We start from the raw sequence: 17,424 nt of genomic DNA on the forward strand, positions 1-17,424 counted from the left end.
ACAGTTTACTGTTTGGAAGTAATGAAAATGAAAATATGAGTACTAAAAGTCACAGTACTGATCAAGGTTGAATATTGCATTTCTCATACTTTCTCTCTCCTGCTGCTCTTTTTACTTCATCTTCTGTTATAGTTTCAGATCTCCTCCTCTCTTATCTTTTAGCACATACCTCTCCAAACCTCCAGTGGTCTCACACATCTCCTATCAGCTGAACCTTTCCGCTGGTTCTGAGCCTCATATTTGCCAACTGGCCCCCTAGCATGTGTGCTAACTGGGTAGTGGTAGGTCAGGGAGAGCAGATCAGCAACTTCTGAGACAATAACTTATTGTTCTCAGAACAGTGCTGAATGCATAAACATTGCATAAAATCAATGTTGCCTGTCCTTCTAATGATTGATTGTTGCAGCAGGGAGGCCCCAGACTGAATGGACAAGTATATGCAGCTTGCTTCTTGGAGATAGCTGTATCTTGGAAAAACTATGTTTGAGCACATGGAGACAGAAAATGCTGTATTGTCTGTGCCTACTCTGGGGCTGTGAACACAAAAACTCAAGACTTTCTTGTTTGGAGTTTTAAGACAGTATGTCTGTGTTCAAATCAAGTGGATATGTAAAAAAAAACCCAGTATCTGGTGTCTCATCTAAATCCTGCTGAAGGTACAGTGACAGAGAAAATGGAGGGAAAATCCACTCTCATTTCAAGTTTGTAAAAATTACTGGTGTAACAAAAATCCTTTGTGAAGATTAAGGAGATGAACTTCCTTTATTTTTAGTACAAAATATACCCTTAATGTTACGTGCATACATTTATGCATGCTTGGGGGTTTTTTTGCTTCAAAAGGTGGAGTCTTGGTTGCTGCACCTTGAGGAAACTGTGTACAGTGCAGTACATCTCTGCTCATGGAGGCCACACTGGCCTATGAAGAGAGGCAGAGAGAACAGTGAGTTTTTGACTACCCAGCCCAGGCTGAGCTTAGTACTTCACAAACCTGATGGGTTTTAGATGTAGAAATGGCATCTGGTAGGCTGAAAGAGAGCTTGGCAACAGCCCTGAAGGGCTGCCACAAGAAGCAGGTTTGGACATCTCCTTTTTGCTTAATTCACAGAAAGTAAATATAGCTACTACTAGTAAATATAGCTTACTAATATGAAAATAGTCATATTAGTATAGTTTACATATTAAATGTTAAACATATGAACATATTACTATAACATATTAAACAATACAGCATCTACTGAAAAAAGAAACATGGCTTTTTCTTCATTTTCTGCTACCTCAAGGGCATCACATCTTAATTACTGGGGTTTTGTAGGATTATTCTGAACTGAGACAAAAGCTAAAAGTGAACATAGTGCCACAATGGTGTGCTAAGAACAGAGTACACATTCAGTATGGATACATACAATTCAATACATATATACCCATATATTAATGTAAAGAAGCCAAAACTATAGGGTTTGTTTATGTCTAACCAAGCAGTTTACATCTATGTTTGGTTTTAGTCCCATTTCAGATGGATACCTTGTGCCATTTGATTTTTTGCTTTACCCATTTTTACCTCAAACTTCTCCTAAATGTTTTTCTCTTGGTGTGAGTACTCTTTCTCTTTGTGAAAACTTTCAGTAGTTTTGGTTTTGTTTTCCGACATAGAATATCTGCTGAAGGGAAATACAAAATAGGAACGAGACTTTAAAGGTGAATATCTGACAGAACTGTCTAAATTTTCCCTGTGATAGAAAATGCATTATATCTTTCTATTGATATTTCCATGTATTTTTACATTTGCCTTCTTTGAATTACATGCATTAGCTGACATTGTGGTTTCTTCCCCTTTTAATATGAAACCTGAGAAACTCCACAGTCACTTTGTATTACATAACTCTGTATAGTCATTTATATCGTATTTTGTATTCATCCCCTTATTGCTTTGTCTATTTTTAAAATGTCTCTGATCTTTCCTAAGGACTATTTTTGGTTTGCCAATAAATGTTCTTGTACAATTAGTACAATTTCATAAAGTCTGGTACATATCTCTATGGAGATTATAACCACAGAATTTTAATTCCATTTCATTTACAACTCCTTATCCATCCATTCCTCCTACCCTGCCTAGCTGGCCATCTGCAGCATTTGTGCTCACCTGGATTGTTGTTGTTTTGGAGATGGTTCAAATTTCTGTTTAAACCAGGATTTCTTCTGGCATCTCATGTTGAATATCAGAAAATTCGTATGTACAAGCCAGTTTTTATGGTGAATTAGTTCATAATGTAGACAGAACTAATTTCTAGTAATAATAATGGTAGCAGTACTGGAAGCCATCTGGTTTTAGAGGGTTACCTAAATCTTTTCAGGTCACTGAGCTAAATGCTCTTTATTACCATGCTGCTTGGAGAATTTTCCTCGGGTGATCATGAAGAAATCATGGCCATTTGTACCAAAGATGTTCATGGCAGAGAGGTATCAGCAAGCCTTCAAGCCCAGAGGATGCATGTTTGAATCAGCTGTATTTTGCATTCACAGTTTGTTCTGCCTTCAGCAACTCACAGGGTTTTGCTCTCCTTTCAGAGGCATGTGCACTTCCACAGCATCTCCTCTTCCTGTGGTGACTTTTTGTATGTGCAGAAAACTGAAATATTGCATGTTTATTTAAACCAAAGTGCTTACTCTATGTACAACTTTAAATCAGGTAAAACTAATGCTGTTGGTTTGAATGTCCAAAATGGTTCACTGGATTGGAATTGAAATAGGAAAGAATTCTTTTTTTCCCCCTAAGCCTCAGAAATAAAATGGGCTTTTAAAGTGGCATTCAGATAAGAGGAAACAAGGCTTGAGGAGTAAAATGAAACTCATTGTGGTCAAAGTAATATCAGCTCCCTTGCAAAGACTGCATTGTTTGTATGGAGAGCCCTTGTGTTCTGCTGTAATAGCTCTATTAAAATTATCTTCTATTAAACTTGCATCTGTATAAAAGCACAAATGCCTCGAGGTGCATCTAATTATAATCCTTTATAATAGATTGAGGTAGTTATTAGTCATAAGTGGCTAGGAGTGAGTTGTGAGACCTGCTGATTACAGCTGCAGCTTTGTGATGGGTGGCATTTGTACCACCTGAATAGCTCCTACATGGCATCATGGCTCTTTGATGGCTCTTAGGTCTCCAGTTCCAGAGCTTTTGCTTGCTGTCACAGGTATGCCACAGATGGGATGATGTCCAGAAACAGTTTTGCCAACATTTGTGATGCTCAGTTTCAGTACTTTTATGAGTACTTGGGAAATACCCCTTGGCAAGTTATTACACCTTTGACTGACAGGTAATGACTGCTATAAATAACAGTGCCTGCTTTATCTGTTTCAGGAATTAAAAGTTAAATGTTTCTTAGAAGTTTAGAGTTCTTTCCTACCTCATAGGTATATTATGAAGTTATCAAGGCACAATATATTTCAGAATCTATGTGCATGTAGGTGCACATATTTAAGAAATGGTATGATTTTAATGGCCACTACATTTATAAAAACTGAAATATTTTTTGCATAACTTAAGCTAACATATTCATTGTCTAGTCTGAAGGGGAATATGAGCAGATCTTTGCCAAGGTTAATCAGGATTTTTCAGCAATTTTTTTTTTATTTGTGAAAGTCCAAACTACTTTTTTTTTATATCACGTACAGTGAAATTTTTTCTTCTGGGCATGTTTTGGCTCCAATATGGAATTTCTTGTTAAAATAAGTGATCAAAAAAGATGCACTCAGGCATCTTGGCTAGCTTAATGCTTTCAAACCTCAGCTGGGAGGTCAAAGTCAAATCTTTGAAATAAGCAAAGCAGCAACTACAGCCTCCTATTTCCCATCCTCTGTGATCACTGATAGGATCTTCCTTCTTGATAAAAAATGTCGATGTAGTTAGTTTTCTTTTCTAAAATAAGCACTTTCCAAGTAGTACCACACCATGATTTTACATGAATATGGAAGAGATACATTTGTGGTTTAGGACATTACATTGTAATGAGAAAGTGGACTTGGAATAAATCATCCATGAAACATAAGAGTTATAAAAAAATTTCCGATATTGTGGAAGTTCATTGCAACCCAAAAGATCTTTTTTCATATGTTAAGGTGTTCTATTACTCCAACCCAGGCTCTCTACCTAGCAGTGAGTGGTGCTCCTGCAGGAGCAGCTGGCACAGAGAAGACAGAGACCATGGAAGATTTAGGCTGTACCCTTGGTATGACGGTGAAAATTTTCGACTATTCAGAATACATGGATGATGAGGTGAGATGTTCTGTTAAGCAGTATGGAGATTGTTGTTTAGCTTCTTTTTCATGTGAATTATACTGGAAACTGCTGCTTTCAAGAAAAAGAAGTTAAATATTTTAATTTTAGTCTGTAGGGAATATCTATAAAGGTTTGGTCCATACAGGAGCTGTGAGAAATTCAGTCATCTGTTGGTGGAAGTCTAGTCAGTACTGGCAGAACAATTAAAGTCTATCCACAGTAAAACTGGGAAGAAAAAGAAGTGAGTGTGCTAGGAGTGTTTCCTTGTCCTTTGCAGGCTATAAATACTGAACCAGTAATATCTTCCTCCAAAGTTCCTCTGAAACTATTTGTAAATGAAAGACTAGATGGTAACACAAAATCATCTGTGTTATGTACTACCCAAAAATAACTTTCTCTTCAAACTGTAGGAATAAATGTGAGTGAATTCTGGTCCTACCAGATTACAATTAAAGTTTTGTTATTGAAACCAGTTCAAGTCCTACCATGTGAGATCATGGCAACCCTGTGGGTGAGAAGTTTGGAGGGATTCAACTTTGCAAGAAGTCTCAGTGATTCCAGTACTTTCCAGTGCTTTTGAGACATGCCTTGTTTTTCCACTGTCCTATGTTCTCCATTTTGGGTTTTTTCACTCAATATTGTCTCCTGGCCTTTTCGAACCCTCTGCATCCCTACCAGTCTCCTTTATTCTGTGTTTCCAAAGGTGATTCTTCCTATAGACATGCTTCAGCCACATGCTCTCTCTGTGGCTCTAATAGTCCAGTGCTTTCCTTCTGAATTCAATGCCAGACAGATTACTAAAAGCTAAAATACCTCTGCTTGCCGAGGTCTAGTGAGTTTTCTTCTTTTGTAAGTAGTAACTTTCTTTTAACACTTCTTTAAGTTATTTTTTTTAACAGATTTGTATTTCATGACACTGAAATCCAGAGTTGGAATATTTATTACTATGATACCTGGATATACAGGTCAGACAAAACTACATGAGAAGTTCCCCATTCACACTCAAATATGACAGAATTAAAACTGGTCATTTAGTTCAGCAGTGTATTTCTGGATGGGGAAAACAAAGACATATTTGGGCTTTTTTCAGTAATAAGAAAGAGTTCTGAGGTACAAATATGCTGGTTTGTAGCTGGCTTGAACACGAAATTCAAGATCTTTTTGCTCATATGTAAATTAAGTAATGATTTTTAACGAGGAAATTGTGAAATTGTTTAGCAATAACATTATTACTTCATGTTCATTTAAAAATGAGATTTAATGAGATATTTTTCATTCATGTCATTAAAATTTCTGGGTGTTAGTTCTAAAAATTTGAGCAGTTATATTTAGAAAAGAAACAGCAAAACCTCTAAAGGCAACCAAGCCTTCATATAAAAGCACTAAAGTTCTCAAAAAAAAAAACTTTAAAGAAGGCTGGCATTTTTAGCAATGGTTGTGTTGCACTTGGCTTCCAGACCCTGCACAGCTGCTGACTGTGCCCTCTTGATCAGTGGCAAGTGCCACCACTGCAGCCTGTGCCTGCTCTGAGTTTGGGCAGTACCTGTCTGTGTTTCTCAGATGCCTTTTTTGTGCAGCAATGTTATGGAATATTAACAATCACCAGTGCCTAATTAACTCATTTTGCTTTGAACTAGAGTCCTTGTCAGCTTTGATTGACACTCTTAATTGTGACTCTTTTGAGCTCTGTTTCTAAAAATGTTTGCACACATCAGATATTTGATTTAGCTGACTTATTCTCACCATCTTTAAATACTAATCTGTGCATTTGGATTATGGGTTTTTTCCTTCCCTAGAACCTGTGCCATGGTTGTCCCTGACATTGAACTGGTCTCTGAAATGATGTTGGCTGCTGTAGGGTTTATTGGTGCCTGTCTGTTAGCCAGGAAGTTCATCACCTTCCAACCTCTCTGCAGGGAGCTTCTCCCTGAACAGGTGAGGGTTCTTTGGGCTTCTGGATTTAACATGTATCTATTAGCACACACTCCATACCGGTGCAGCTGAATATTGCATAATAGGAGGGATTTATGCATGTTGTCTTATCTTGTATTTTAAAGACACTCTAAATCACATTTCCATCCTTAATAAATTGTCAGACATGAATTTGGAAAAAATTGTCCTTTCTTCTTACCTTTGGATGTTAGTAATGTGCTCATTTTACATTAAACAATTGTATATCACCAATTGTATATCTTCATACCTGGGATGACTGACTACATTGTGCTGCTGTGTAACACCCATGTAAACAACTATCTTTTGGAGAAGAGAGTAACAGAGTAGAAATTATTTTGAAAAACACATAGCATATTGTAATTGAATGAACATGTCTTTAAACTTTCCCCAGTAAAAGCAGTGAAAAAAGGTGTTTGAAAAAAGGGAGCTGGAAAAGCATTTCTAAATAATTTAATTATTATACTGGAAAGAATCTGTATTCAGAAATATTATCTTAAAAATTCAAACCTAGAAAATGTATGATCTCTTTCTTGTATGGATGCTGTTTTAATAATCTCCAGCTGCATAATTTTTTGCAAGATATTCCTAATATTCATTTTTCTCAATGGAATTAGAACTTGAAGAACCCTTCAAACTTAAGCCATAAACTCAAATAGCAGGCAGGGCCTTTATGAAATAAAAAACAACTTTATTTTCATGCCTGCATAATTTCAAAATTATGTCTAAATATCCTGAAGATTTCTTGACACACTTCTTGAAATTTTCTAGAGATAGTGAAATTAAACTGTGCATATCTAAAGATAATTAATATTGTTTGCTTCACTAGAACAAGGATTCCTTGAGTCTAATGATTACTTTGTCCTGGAGGCACGTTCTGAATTGAGCAAAGTAATTTATACCATTGTTTGCTGCTTCAGTATTAATCGTAGTTACGATAATAATATTAACATTAATGTTTGAAGCAAAATCTAGAATGTTCTTTATTACTTCTTAAGTCTCATTTGGTTTACTTTTAATGGAAATGGAAGAAATCAAATAACTCTGAGAAAAAATTCTGGGCTTCTGCACAAAATATACAGCAGTTCAGAGAGTTCTAAGAGTATTGCTCCAATGTTGGGACTTTTAGAACTTTAAATGTACCTTTGGGGCACTAGGATCCTAGCCTATGGAAAGGATCCTCAGCCTGCTGCAGAAAAGGGTTATCAGTCAGGGCTTTCAGGGCTTATGTTGTGAAGGGACTTCTGGTCCTGTGATACCATGGCAAATGAAGACTTTGTACACTGGACAAGCCACACACCAGGCTGCTTTTCAGATGCATATCCTGCAAACAAAGAGATTAAAAAAACAAAAACAAAACAAAAAACAAAACCAAAAAAACCCACCAAAACACAGAAAAAAATCCTTGCCTAAATCTAACAGAAATCTTATTAAGTGCAGTCTATTCCTAAATTTCCTGGTTTCATTATCTCTTTTAACTTATTTTCCCAGATGTACCGTTTCTAAAATGTGGAGATTCCTTTCCAATGCAGATAATAGATAAATAATAATTTACTTCAGAAATTTTTTCTTACTGATCATGACCTGTCCTGAGTTTGAAAATTACTTTTTTCCAAAATTATTTTTTGTGCTGTATTTGATTCACACTTAGAGTTACCACTGTCGTGGAAGAGGATAGATGCATAACATCTGTCAACTTAAAATGGTGTATTTTTAAGTTGTGAATTTGCTTCCAGTTTTGTTGTTTATTTTGGGGTTGGTGGTTTTGTTTTTGGAGGGGGGAGGAGGGAATTGATACTACCAATAGGCTGTATTTATATTGAATTCCCAGGTGTGGCTGTAAAGTTTGAATATGTTTTCAAACTTTACTCAGCTGGTAGCCAGTTAAGAACAGGGACTCAAATGGAAATACTTAAAATTAAATAGATATACAGATATATATATTTCAGCCTTTTAAATTTTTAGTCAACCTCTAATGCTGACCAAAAGCCACTGAAAGACTACAAGTGAATAAAAATGTCTTGTTTTACTCTGTGTGTAAAACGATTGTTTTCTTAATGAGCATTACCACTTAGTTTTATTTCATATGCTAACATGATCAGTTAAAATGTCTTTGTAGGGCTGTTATGACTGGGGACTTCATGCTATCAAGTCAGTTTTGGTAATTTCTGAAACAAGGAGATAAGAACATCCCTGAGGACTGGGTAAAACATGTTTCTGGTGTTTTTCCTTTGAATAAAAATAGTCTCCTAAAAAAATATTTAATGTTCTTGTGATGCATTGTTTACCCTCTTTTTCCATGTGCTTATGTGTGTCTTAAGAGACTTCAATTTGCATAAAATAGTGACAGATGATATCCCAATTTTCACAGCCGTGATCAGTGACCTGTTTCCATCTCTGGATGTTCTGAGGATGGGGAACCTACAGTCTGAGCAGATGGTTAAACAATCTACCCTGGAGCTGTACTTGCAGACAGAAGAGAACTTTATTCTCAAAGTAAACAAATGCATTGTCTTTAATCACTCCCCTTAAGATTTTTTTTATCAAGATAATTGCCAATGGGTTGTTTGTATCAGACATGAAGATTATTTTTGAATATGTTAAAGCATTGATAAAGTGCTCTCAATGACTCAGTAGTTCAAAGGCATTTCATCATGGCAGTAATGTTCCTCAGTATGATAAATATGTCCATAAGGAAATGTGTGTCCTGTTTGGAAAAGATGTGCACAGTGACAATCTAGAGTGACAAAAGCGTTTGTTTGTGCACAGTAAGAAGAATTTGCATTTGGTAGCAAATTCATTGTTGGTCAGATATTTATAGTGAGGTAAGAAGAGTAAGGGAACAAAAACACATAAATAAGAAGGTGTGGATTTGGAATGTGCATGGCTACATGTGACTTTTGTGTGCTCTGGCTTTTATGTATAGTATAGTGCAAGTTGTGCTATACACATTAAATACATGCAGGTATATGTATGCATGCATGTATACTCACAACAATTGGTTGCCCATAAGCTGAATTTAAACACTAATTTATTTTAATTACAGACAGAGTGAAAAATTGAAACACAGAAACACTGGTTAGTACACAGACCAAATGAAAAGTGTATTTATTCCCACCTTTCTTCAAGGAACATCCACATCTGCTGTATGTGGCAGCACATCCTTACCTTTATTGGAGTATATTGGAAATAACAAAGCTGGTTGAATGTGACTGATCAGAAGATTTATAAAGGATTTTGTGCTCTTCTCTCTTCTTCTATTATCCTGACAGAAGGGTGAAAAACAGTAAGGTATGCCTTGAGGTATTATGAACTTCATAATCAGACTTCTACAGAGTAGTTTGTTTCCTGCTAACTGGGTAAATCAGAAGACGAGCACTGAGGATTATGAACTTGTTCCTGTTAGACTTAGGAAAATCAGAATGAACACTCTTCACTAAAACAGAAATCCACAAGCAGGCAAGCTATTTCTATTCTCTGACTCATAGAACTATTTCTTTGGAAGCAATGTATTACTTTAGGAGACTGACTTTGTATTTTTCTGAATTCCAGCTGTACAGCTGATTGCAGAATCCACTCTGCCAAAGCAGTGGCAAAATTGTGATAACTGTTCTGTATCCTTGGGTTTTCATGGTCCTGCTGGACTGTATGGCTGTCTGTCAGAATAGGATTTGTTCTCACTCGACTGAGGTAACTGCTTTAATTTCTTTGCACTAACTCTTACCATTTTCTAAGAGACCGTATTGCTTGATGCAACATTAGCTTTGCTGAGGCAAATCTGCCAAGAAAGAGCAAGCTTACTTTTTCCTATTAAAGGGAATAAGGATGTGGAGGGGGAAAAAATCTTTTGAATAATTGTGTCTCTGTGATAAGAACTACAACAGGAGAGGAGAGGTGCTCCCTGTGTGTCCTTTCTGTGTGGAAGGATGTTCAGCTGGAGGAGCAGCCAGCAGTGTGTCACTCCGTGTTTGTTGGTGGAATTGCAGGGAATGGGAAGGGTAAGGTACCTTCCTGCCTATGCAGCATGTTTTCCATCTCACATTGTAAAGAAACTGCCAGGGCTCTTGCATAACAAATTCTTCATGCTGCCTTTGCCTGAGGCTGCAGGCTAATAACACACTGCTGAGGCCACTCGGTCAGCCGCATGATGAGCAATAGAAAGCGCAAATGTTGCAAGCAAATTCTACATTTTATGTGCTGTTTGCATGTCCCAAAGGACAGTTAATCATGGCATGAAGTAATGGACATTCAATTTGACAGATAGACTAAGTAATACTTTGTTCTGGAAGGAGAAGCAGGATGTTTTAATTAGACTTCTAGAGAGAAATCATGGGATGTCCTGCCAAAACACTAGACAAATAATTCTAATACATAACGCTTGCTTATTTATGCTACTAAATGTTGGCAGCTGCATAGATTTTCTTCTCCATTTAACACTTTCTATTAGAATTGAGTGCAGAATATGGCTATTTCAGACTTGGAGTCTCCTTTCCTATCCTTAGGCTTAATGGAAATTTGGGGCTAAACTAGCTCAGAGACAAGAATAAATTAATGTACACTGTTGGCTGAGTACAGGGATTCAGTCCAAGATCCAGTTCAGGAAAAAGTGAAAAATTCCTACAATATGAAAATGGTGTTACTAACATTCACCCTGCTCCTTCCCTTCAGGTTCTGAAAGTTCTTCATCACATGTATGTGAATACAAATGCCCATTTGGAATTAACTTTTAATGCAGAAGTTCTGACAGCTGATGAACTGTGTGATTTTATACACCAGGAAACCTGAGAGTGGAAAGATGGCAAGAAATAGGTGTTCTTGCTGGAATGTCATTCTCCATCCAAAATGGACAATACCAGAATTCAGAGAATATGTAAGAGATAGAATTCTTCCATTTTTCTGAGGTTTTGATGTAGCAAGACATGGGTGCCCAGCACTGGTGGTTATGGAAAGGCTGGAGGGCAGGGCAGGATGCTGGTAGACAGAAAGTATTACCCTGCACAGTTTTAATCCAGCTGCCTTGAAGGGCCTGTTATTTTCTCCCCTGACTCACAGCACCTCCTTTATATCTCCCGTATTGTGAAGACTAATGACCAACTCTCCTGTAATCAAAACAGATCATTATTACATAAAATGCAGTCATTTTGCTGTATTGAGTGTTCACTGAATTTTTTGTTATTTTAAACAACTACCTAATAAAAAAGCAAAGGAAGAAAACATGGGTTTGATGTTACAAAAGCTTCTTGTTTCAGTGATGTGTTATCTTCTGAAGTTTTAATTGCAGTACAATGTTGTTGTTTAAGCACTTAAGTGATAAGATTCTATTGAAATATAATTTGCAGTTCTCCTGTCATCTTCTCTGAGAGGAAAAGCCAATATTACCCATGAGGGATAAAAAAGGTTTGTTTCACAAAGATCTACATAGATCTTATGTAGACTGAGTGCCTCGCCATCATTATGGACGCTAACAAGGTGAGCCATTGAGACACAATTACAGTGGCTTTCCCTTTACCAGTTTTCCCATTTTCTTCTTCCTCTATTTTTCTGGAGACAGTTTTGCAGTGTAAATTCCTTTTTCTTTTATTCTTATAATTTCTTTGGTTTTCACTATTGCTAAGTAATATTTAATACCTAATTTACCCTTTGTCTTGCCTATTTGGCACAGAAAAGAGCCTTAAATTAGCCTATGAATACTGTAATGCTGATTGTGCCTCCTAGATGTGAGCTGATGTAACTCAGGATATCAATGATGGGATTATTGAAACTGGTATTTGGAAAGTCTCTCAGTAAAATAGCCTTAAGATTCCATTGTTAAAGTCCTTGCATCACTGTACCATGGTGATGCCTTAAGTTTTAGCTTTTATATTTTTCAGATTCAGTGCTGCTTTAGTGTGTGGTTCTGATCTTCATATTAAGTGATGGTAAGCTTTCTTCACAGAGTAGCTAGACAAAACAATTCCTTTTCTAGCTTGGGACCAAGGACAATCAATACAAATTTCAGGACTAAGAGCATAAACAATGGTGGACTGAAGAGAGAAAAACAAGAAGGATGGGACTTCATAACCTAAAGTTATAATCGAACAATTAATTCCAATATGCTAATGGACTAAAACCTATAGAAGTGTGACAACCCATGACCAGCTGTCCATTTTGTGACCATTTTGAGTCCATCTTGGGCGTAGCCCTGCCTGGGCTCTTGCACTGCCCAAGATGTGTCCATTGAGGCCTTTTAATAAATACCTACTTTATTCTTTAACTCTATCTGGTCTCTGTTCTAGGTCAGCCTTCTCAAGGCATTGATGGAAGACTAGTGTAGGAAATCTAAATCAGTCAGTCTAAGCACAGTAAGATAAGACTTCTTTCCTTCTTATTAATTATACAGCCAAACCAATTTTGTGGGCTCTCTGAAATGCTGGAATGTAATGAAATCCAAATCTAAGATCTGAATGTAATCTTGGAAAGTGATTGGAATTTTATGCTTTCCTGTCTTAGAAACTTAAACCATAGTAATCCTCAGGTTACTCAGCAAGGTGCCTGGTGGGGTGAGCCATATAATCTAGCTTTATCTGAGAAACAGGAAGTGGCTTTTTCAAGAAATATTTTGGAGCACCTAAATTTAGACTCCTGCTCTGAATCATCTTGTGATTATTTCCATTGACCTTGAGAGAGATTTTCCCCTCCTCTGCATTTGTCTGCTTTCAGGAGAACTCACATTGGCAAAGCAGACTAGTCACCTTTTAAATTAATTAAACTCTAATAAACTCATACAAAGTCAAGTTAAACATTTTGAATTTATCACCCTCTGTGATTCTGGTAAAAAACTCTAAGGTATGTTCAATCAGAGTTTGTTTAGCTTGTTCAAGGAATAGTGTATGCATTGTGTTGCAGATAATTCTCTGTGGGACTGTAATAAACATGATTGCCTTGATCATGTTCTTGTTAAACAACATATCTTAACTTTCTTTCCCTGAAAAGTTTACTGATGATTTCTAGGTTGTGATCCTGACAGAGTCATAGGCACACATTCATTGCTTGTAAATGTGGCTGCTGTTTGAGGTACAAGTTTAAGAGCTGCTGCCCCAGCTACAATATCCAGAGCTAGTATTCATCACCTGAAACCCCAGCACCTGGAGTAGAACGTCTGAGTATCTGATGGTATTAGTTGGCATTTTTAACATCCAGTTTGAAGATTAATTGGATCAAACTCCATTATTTATTTAAATCTTCCTTCTAATTTTTATTCTGTTAATTTATTATTCATTTGGTAGCCACATATATCCTCAAATAGGCATTTCAGAGAATTTTGTCATCAGTTAAGTGGCGTTTTTTATCTCTCTTATGTGTACTGCTTAATCAGAGCAGTAGTGTGTGGAGGGCTGACCCTGGTTAAATGCCAGAAGCCCACCAAGCCATAATTACTCTCCTTCATCAGCTGGACAGTGGAGAAAAAAATTCAATTCTTGGGTCAAGATAAAGACAGGGGAATCAAATACTCAGCACACTGTCATAGGCACAACAGACTCAACTTGGGGAAATTAGTTTTATTTATTACCAATCAAATCAGAGTAGGGTAGTGTCAAAAAACCCCCAAAATCTTAAAAATACCTTCCTTCCACTCCTCCCTTCTTCCCAATTCAACTTCACTCCCAATTTTCTCTCCCTCTTCACCCCATTAGCACAGGGGCATAGAAAATGTGGTTGCAGTCAGCTCATCATTGTCTCTGCTCCTCCTTCCCTCTCAGGGGAGGTACTCCTCACACTCTGCCCCTGCTCCATCACAGGGTCCTTCCCATGGCAGACAGGCCTCCATGAACTTCTCCAGCTTGAGTCCTTTCCTCAGGCTGCAGCTCTTCATAAACTGCTCCAGTGTGGGTCCCCCATGGGGCTACAAGTTGTGCCAGCAAGCCTGCTCCAGCGTGGGCTCCTCTCTATGCAGGTTCACAGGTCCTCCCAGAAACCTGCCCTAGCACAGGCTTCCAGCACAGGATTCCAGCCTTTCTGGGCCATCTACCAACTTCTCTGTGGGATACCTTTTATCCGTAGTAAGAGAAATTCAGGCTCCAAGTCCATTTAAAGAATTGAAAATAATGCTTACGGCAACTGTGCACCAAATTGAAGTCTTAACATTTTCTTATGGCCACACTTATGCACAGATAATTTTTTTTGCCAGCTAAATTAGCTTCACACAAACAAAGTGTATGAGATCTAGAGGAAGCAAATCATTTCATCACCTTTCCACTAGGCTTTTGAACAATTTATAAAGTCAGAGTTGTATTTTTGGAAGACAACTTGTAGAAGGTGTGATAGTATGATATATACCTGTCAGTGAAGGATGGAAAGCATGGGCTGTAATTAGTTGTAATTGCCTCAGTTTGAAGGTATGGTTTTTTTCACTTTTTTCAGTGTGTTCTGCATAGGATCTTCTCAAGTGATTCATGGTGTTTTGATTGCATTAGCTTGTATTGTACAACTTTTTAACACTTAGATGAGTAGGAATTTTCCTGGGGAGATTAGAAGACTATGGACATAGAAACATGGATTTGATGATCAAAAGATATAATCCATTATCAACTCTGTTGTTGTCTTTGTGGGTTAACATTTGATAGGAAAACACAGAGCTTGGAAAAGAAATATTTATCAGACAATTGAAGAGCTTGGAAAAGAAAGATTTATCAGGCAAGGAAGCTTTTAGGTGCTCACAGTAAGTAAAGCTGTTTATTGCCAACTCTTTGTCCAAATGGTTTTAGGTAAGTTGAAAGCCAGGTCAAAAATTAATTGAAATAATTGATAAATTAAACCACCTTCATCTTTCACCAGTCTTTGCTTCTCTAACAGTTATAGGGAGACTAGTTCTGTGATGCCTGAGGTGGAATGAATGCACTTCAGATACAACCAGATTTCAAAAGCTTCCTATTAGAAGAAGTTGAATAAAAATTTTCAAGTAGAAATACTGTGTAAAAAGTAAAACAATTTATTTTAGCAATTCTTTGAGAATAAAAGTATGGTGTATCCTGCTTCATCGCTTTTTAGAATTTAGTCCTAGTCAGAGAGAAAAACAGAAATTACAGTTTGCTTTTAAAAGTAGACTGTGATGTGCAAGTGTTTGATGGGGTTTTTTCTTTTCAATTTTAGTCAGTCTTTGTTCACACATTTTAGACTGTATATCTCCAGTACTACATTGATTTACTCATAATAAAAGGCAAAGTAGTCTTGCTTGTTGGAAATGCTGGAGTAGGAAAAGCAGTGTTTATAGGTAATAGGCTTGGTGCTGTCTCTGAAGACAAGCTCCAGACCAACAATTCATTCAACTACCACTGCAACATCAGCAGTGCTCCAGAGTAAGTTCCATACAGAAGTGAGAAACCTATCTTCCCTCAACAGCAGTGGTAAAATCTATTCCACAGTTATTACAGTGTTATCACAACCATTGGCTACAGCTTGTCTGGGCCTTGGCAAAGTTCATTTCTTTACAAACTGGAAAACTTTAAAAGTTGTGGCAAGCAAGGGGAAAGGAGGAGGGTGAAACTGCTTGGTGCAAACTGGAACTGACACTGCACTCCCACAAGTTGCTGTCTGATTGCAGATGATAAAATTTGGCTTTACCTCTGTTCACAAGAAGCCTTGAGCCCACTTTGTCCTAGCCTGGGTGTCTCAGCATGGTGCCTGTAGGTGTACTGAAATGGACGTCAGAAGTTGAGTTTACTTTTGCCAAGTACCACAAAACATCAAGGAGGGTCAGTCCCAGTCTGGTGAAGTTTGGAGTCTCTGTAGGTGAGATGGATGCAGATCAAAGGAAATGTTAATATAACACTCAAATGGAGAGGGCTGTATGTTGGCCAAAACTGTTATACTGGTGGTAGATTTTGCTACAAGAGGAGTCAGACAGTCAATGCAAAATAGGCTCATATAAACTGTCTGTTTTGCTCTTCATGAAGAACACGATCAAGGGAGAGTCCAGCTGTCAGTGGATATGCCCTCTTTACCATCCCTTTTTTTTATCCTTCCTGTAACTTGAACAGGAAACAACTCTACAGAAAAAACTGTGCCTTCTTTTTTCATGCCATGAAAAGCACTATAAGGTAATACACTGGCTTGTCCTTTTACATGTCTGGAAGAAGATAGCAAAAAAGATTTTTCAGTTTTAAAAACTTTCTATGATTTTAGAAGTATTGAGATAAAATCTTTAGCAGCATTTAAGTGTGTTTGATGTGTAATTTAACTGCTTTTGCAATCAGTTGTCTAATTTTCCAGCCAATCTATATTGCTGCTAATGGATTACATTTTCACCAGGTTTAAAAAAGTAGGTATAAATCCACGAATCTTAATTGAATAAGCTTTTACCCTGTTTTCTCTTTCATGTCTTGTTTTAATTTTGTCTATATTCACATCAGAGAAGAAAAGACCATTTTGTCTTCTTTATACCTTAGTTCATTTTTTGAAGTGTTTCCAAATTCATATTAACATAGAATCTTGCATTAACAGAACTTAATCTCCTTTTTGCCCATCAAAATGAATGGAAAGTTTAGGAGAAAAGAAATTTGCTGTGCGTCAGAGTGAGCTCATGAGCTCTTGTAAACTGTCATAGCTCCTTTAATGGGGAATCAGCCTTAAAAGGCTTTCAGAAATTCCTCTGATCAGGGAGGGATTTTTCAGCTAATGACTGTCGTTCCAATAGCAACCACAGCCGTGGTTCTAGAGTACAAAAGCATAACACTTCCCATTGCAAAGGGAAGCTGATGAAAGGAGCTCCTGGGCAGCAAAGGCTGTGTATTCTTCTCACAGGAAACTTGTTAAATAAACCAAGGATGTGAAGTCAACATCACAGGATCTTGTTCTCCAAGCATGTTACACCCCCAACAGTCTTGTGGCATAAAATTTGAGAGTTTATGAACCTTTAAGGATTTGCTGTGAAATTTTAGTAGAATTCTTCACATTTTAAGTCAGTGTTGTAAACCATCCACTGCTCCTTCTAAGAAAAATTAAGGCATGTACAAGGCAGTGGACTCATTGTCTGTACCTCTTCTGTCTGTCCACTGCTCTTCAGCCAAGTTCCTCTTGTTAAATGCTCTTCTACCAAGTCCCTCCACTAATCCCAGCAGGTGAGCTGCATGACAACCCAGAAACAAGTAAATTGGTCCCTTTCCATTGCATTTACAGCATTGTCTCAGTGAGCTGTGATGGAATGATTTCGTACTGTCATGTGT

General features: G+C 37.3%; 1 protein-coding gene across 1 annotated transcript in view; it reads left to right on the forward strand.

Moving 5' to 3' along the window:
• The first annotated feature begins 526 nt into the window (after positions 1–526).
• The window catches only part of DNAH11 (dynein axonemal heavy chain 11), a 77,021-nt gene continuing 60,123 nt past the window's right edge, over positions 527–17,424 (forward strand). The window contains 14 exon segments of the mRNA XM_054514148.1: positions 527–892; positions 895–1,073; positions 2,352–2,372; positions 2,374–2,490; positions 3,168–3,220; positions 3,222–3,311; positions 4,114–4,270; positions 4,382–4,421; positions 4,424–4,514; positions 6,070–6,208; positions 8,343–8,389; positions 8,391–8,423; positions 8,521–8,719; positions 10,149–10,283. Of these exon segments, the coding sequence (XP_054370123.1) occupies positions 790–892; positions 895–1,073; positions 2,352–2,372; positions 2,374–2,490; positions 3,168–3,220; positions 3,222–3,311; positions 4,114–4,270; positions 4,382–4,421; positions 4,424–4,514; positions 6,070–6,208; positions 8,343–8,389; positions 8,391–8,423; positions 8,521–8,719; positions 10,149–10,283 (1,404 nt within the window). The 5' untranslated portion in view covers positions 527–789.

Source organism: Molothrus ater, chromosome 1 (assembly GCF_012460135.2).
Source record: "Molothrus ater isolate BHLD 08-10-18 breed brown headed cowbird chromosome 1, BPBGC_Mater_1.1, whole genome shotgun sequence".
Classification (NCBI taxonomy): domain Eukaryota; kingdom Metazoa; phylum Chordata; class Aves; order Passeriformes; family Icteridae; genus Molothrus; species Molothrus ater.